General features: G+C 49.3%; 1 protein-coding gene across 2 annotated transcripts in view; it reads left to right on the top strand.

Moving 5' to 3' along the window:
• MBP (myelin basic protein) overlaps nucleotides 1-4,203 on the top strand; it is a 43,882-nt gene that overhangs the window by 24,424 nt on the left and 15,255 nt on the right. For both annotated transcript variants that reach the window (XM_008578793.1, XM_008578794.1), the window contains exons 3-4: nucleotides 2,811-2,915; nucleotides 4,066-4,101. In XM_008578793.1, coding sequence (XP_008577015.1) covers nucleotides 2,811-2,915; nucleotides 4,066-4,101 — 141 coding nt within the window. The remainder of the gene's footprint in view (nucleotides 1-2,810; nucleotides 2,916-4,065; nucleotides 4,102-4,203) is intronic.

Here is a 4,203-nt window from a genome sequence, read left to right as displayed (position 1 = left end):
GCAGTGAGTCATTTAAACAGTTTCCTGGCCTGTCTGTTTTGTTTTTAATTCTTAATTTCACACTCACTCTCTTGTTGGAGGAAAAGAACTTGCACGGCTGGTTAGTGGTGGGTGAACAGAGCTGGTCGGCAAGCCCAGAGAGGCACTGGGTACAAGAAAAGGTGATACAGGAGGGTCAGAGGACTGTTTAGGTTCTTGTAACGTCTGCAGAGAGAACAAGTAAAAATAAGAAGAATCAGGGGTTTCAACGATGACTGCAAGTGCTCCTGCCCTGACATCTTCAAGTTCAAACGCTCACAGCATCTGCCTCTGAGGAAACCAAGCATGATAGCAATTCCCCATAATCCCTCTACGTGTGGGGAGCTGGGATCCCCAGTAGACAGGGAAGTTCATCAGAGTGCCAGGCACGTGCAGAACGAGCGCAAACCGTACTCCTGCCTAAAACAGTTTACGGTCTAATTGGAAACGAGATAGTGGCTAAAAAACAGAAGCACAAAGCAAGGAAAAAGCAATTCAGGGATAAAATATGAGGTGCCCGTTATTTAAAAATCTAGGGAATAAAGCTTGATCATTCTTTCATCCATTAATTCATTCAGAAGCTCCCAGGCAGGAATTTTGTGTGTTTTGCTTTTGCCATGTTTGCAGAATGTGCACATGCTGGCCCCTGGCCTTTAGTTAGGAATGAATGAGGTCCAGTGTGAGGCATCAAAGCTGTGTCACAGCCCAGTGCAGCACAGGAACATGCAGCGCACAGTGGTGGCACGTGCTGTCTCCACAGCTCTGCCAATGAGGGAGGTAGGAGTGAGTGGCACAGAAAACAGGTACCGAGTCTGGCCAGGGAAGCCAGAGCTAGCACGTGCAGGAGACACATGAAGGGACAAGAGAGCAGTGGGTGCCAGGGTGTGGCCCAGGAAGGACAGATGCCCAGTAAGGAAGGGGGGGGAGCGTTGCCGGTGGAAGCTGTCAGGCCCTACACCTAGGCTCATTCTGTGCACGAGATCCCATTCTGTGGGCTGGACATTAGCAAAGGAGAGAGATGCAGGCCCTTATTTGTGCTTCAGAAAGCTTGCTCTGACTGCAGTGGGGACAAAGGCTGGGGAGGGCAGGGGGTGGGCATAGAGTAACAGACAGAGATCACTTAGGAAGCTGTGGCCAGAGGTAGGGCAGGGAGGACGGAGGATTTAGGGCTTCACCTTGAAGGTGAGCAGGGCATGGAACATCACAGGGAAGCAGGTGAGCTTTTTTTTAATGTCAGTGAAAAATGATGAATGCAAGAAATAGTTCAAAGAAGATTTGTTAACTGTGGAACAGGGAAAGTAGCATGAGGAAAGAGACAAGGTAACAGCGTGGTTTCAGACCTGACAGTTGGGTGTGTGAAGAGTGCAGTTGTGACCTGTCATAAATCCCCATAAGCAGCAACTAAGTGCCCAGGGGTGCAGAGCACTTTGCAGATATTGTCCCTGTAGCTCTGCCGTGCAGTTACCACCTGTTGAATTCCAACCATTCAGTGCATTGTCATAAATTCCAGAGAAGCACACTGTAGACTTTGTGGTGGCAAACTGTCTTTTGAATGAGGAGTCTTCCCAAATAATGTGCACTAAGCTGAGACGACGGCAGCAAATGCTCCTGCTGATTTCAGCACATGGAACTGATTTGCTTTAGCAGAATTCCCTGCAGACTGCCAGGCTGGAGCTCCTCTGAGCTCCTCTGACCTGCAGAGCATTTCCTGCTTTAATTTGCTCCTGCCCAGAGGCTCAGGTTCTTCCCATGCACAATATTTACATCCAAGAGGGTGCTGGGAACAGCAGTGAGGGAGAGAGAAACCGACAGTCAATTTTGCAAGCTCCTCCTGAGGTCCCTTCCCGCTGCTTTTCTAAATGTCATGTTGTGGAGCCTCTTATTAAGTGCTGCTGCAAGTGAGCCTCCTCCCCCACGGAAACTCGGCTGGCAGTGACCGTCTTTGTGCTGCTGGCCCTCGTTGCATGGTTTGTGTTTACTGCCATCGGCCTTTTGCAGTTGAGAGCCGAGGAGGGAATGCTGGAAGCCTGAAGAACAACACGTTCCCTCTCCTCCTCCTCTCGGAGTCTGTCCTCTTTCCTGCAAGATGAACCACGCTAGCAGCACCTGTCATCTGGTGCCTTCTATGCAGTATTTACTGACCTAGAATGTTCTGGTTCTGCTGATGAGGAATCGGCCCCTCCCGCACACCCAGCAGCTCTTCCCACCCTTCTGACTCAGGACATGGAAGTGATCGCCTCACACAGAGCAGACCCCGGGACCACTGTGGCCCCTGAGACATCTGTGTTAAGAAACAGTCTGGCTCACGTTAAGCAGCCACTTCAGAGCTAGTGAACTGATCTGTCCTTTACTATCGTGGGTTGTTTTGTACGTAATTCCTGAGCATTTTCCTTTATCAAACCAGAAGCCTGGGGGTAAAAATTCTTTTTCTCTCAGTGCTTTGCTTAACCTGCCTGTCTTAGATGGAACTGCTCTTAAATTACCTTCAGTTCCATTTACACAACTGCAGGAGAACCGGATGCTGACTCAGTGGTGGAAATAGCTACCCCACAAGTTGCAGTTATACAACCAAATATGCTGGCGCCAGTTCCTACACCTGTGTCAAGTCCTACACCTGTCTCAGGTCCTACACCTGTCTTATGGCACGCCAGTGGCTTTCTAGCATTATTCAAACAAACAAACAAACAAACAAAACCACCCAGATCCACAGAGTAGAGATCCAGCTTCCCCGCAGAGGACGAGGCCCAGGGCGGAGGCCTTGTCCTGAGCTGCTGCACCTCTCTCTCTTCCAGGACTCACACCACGCGGCAAGAACTACCCACTACGGCTCCCTGCCCCAGAAGCAGCACGGCCGGCCCCAAGACGAAAACCCTGTAGTCCACTTCTTCAAGAACATTGTGAGTGATGGTCCGCAGGGGAAGTTGAAATTGTAAGAGCACTGGGGGTCGCTGGCCTTAAGCCCCATGGGAGATGATACATCCACGGATGACACTGTGATCCTCCGCCGGGGTGAGGCTGGCCATGGGAACTCATCCCCATGCCTGATCCCAAATTCCAGGCCGGTGCTTCCAAAGAGCATCTGCCACTTCCTGAACTGAGTGTCCAACAAAGAGTTCGCTTCTTCTGCGGCCAGGTGACCCATGAGACAGAGGATTTAAAAGCACAGGCTTTGCAAAACTGCAGACAGTAGAAAGATCAGGGGTTGCCAAGGGTCGGGGGAGGGAGGGATGAACAGGCAGAGCTCAGGGCACTTTTTGGGCAGGGATACCACAATGCTGAACACAGGACATACATTTGCCTAAACCACAGAATGCACAGCACAGAGAGTGAACGCTTATGTGAACTATGGATTTTAGTTAATAATAACGATGTATACATATTTGTTCATCAGTTGACACCAATGAACTGCACTAATGCAAGATGTTAATAATAGGGGAAACTGCAGGGTATATAGGAACTCTAATGTCTGCACATGAACCTAAAACTGCTCTGTGAAACAGTGTTTAAAACAAGAACAAAGTTTTATCTAATTATGAGATTTCAGTGCAGCACACATTCAAGCTAGTATTTTGCGTGTTGATGAGTGAGTTTTAGGAGCCACAGGCCCAAAAGCATCCCCTTTGAGTCTGTGTCAGCACACTTTATTGCCAACCCCTGAAGGGCCACAGGTGAAGTGACGGTCACCGTCTCCATCAATGTGCTACAGGAGTGTTACAGGAACCCCTGCCAAGATGAGCCAGCTGCCTGGTGGCAGAGCCTTGGGCACGTTTTCCATTCTCTCAAACATGTTCTGAGTGTTCTGGAAGATCCGTACAGTCCTGAATATTTCCAGATTCTCAGGTCCTGTATTCCTCATTTAAGTAGGTCAGAAATGGGTAAGCCGGGTGGAAAGTGGGTGGCTTCCTATACCCAGTAGATGCCAGCCACCCTCAGTGGACGTGAGCCAGTCAGGAACTAGAGGTGATAACATGAGCCCCTCAGAAAGAGTCAGGGCTGCTCTGAAGGCGGGAGACAACCACAACCCACCCTTCCCCATGTGTCTTTCAGGTGACACCTCGCACACCACCTCCATCGCAAGCAAAGGTAAGACCTGTGCATGTTTTCATTAATCTCCACTATAGACCTTCCCCCAAATCCTGAAATGTACCAAAAAAAAAAAAAAAAAAAAAAAAAAAAAAAAAAAAA

The sequence above is a fragment of the Galeopterus variegatus genome, unplaced genomic scaffold (genome assembly GCF_000696425.1).
Source record: "Galeopterus variegatus unplaced genomic scaffold, G_variegatus-3.0.2 Scaffold1759, whole genome shotgun sequence".
NCBI classification, from domain to species: domain Eukaryota; kingdom Metazoa; phylum Chordata; class Mammalia; order Dermoptera; family Cynocephalidae; genus Galeopterus; species Galeopterus variegatus.
This window is presented reverse-complemented; position numbering and strand designations above follow the sequence as displayed.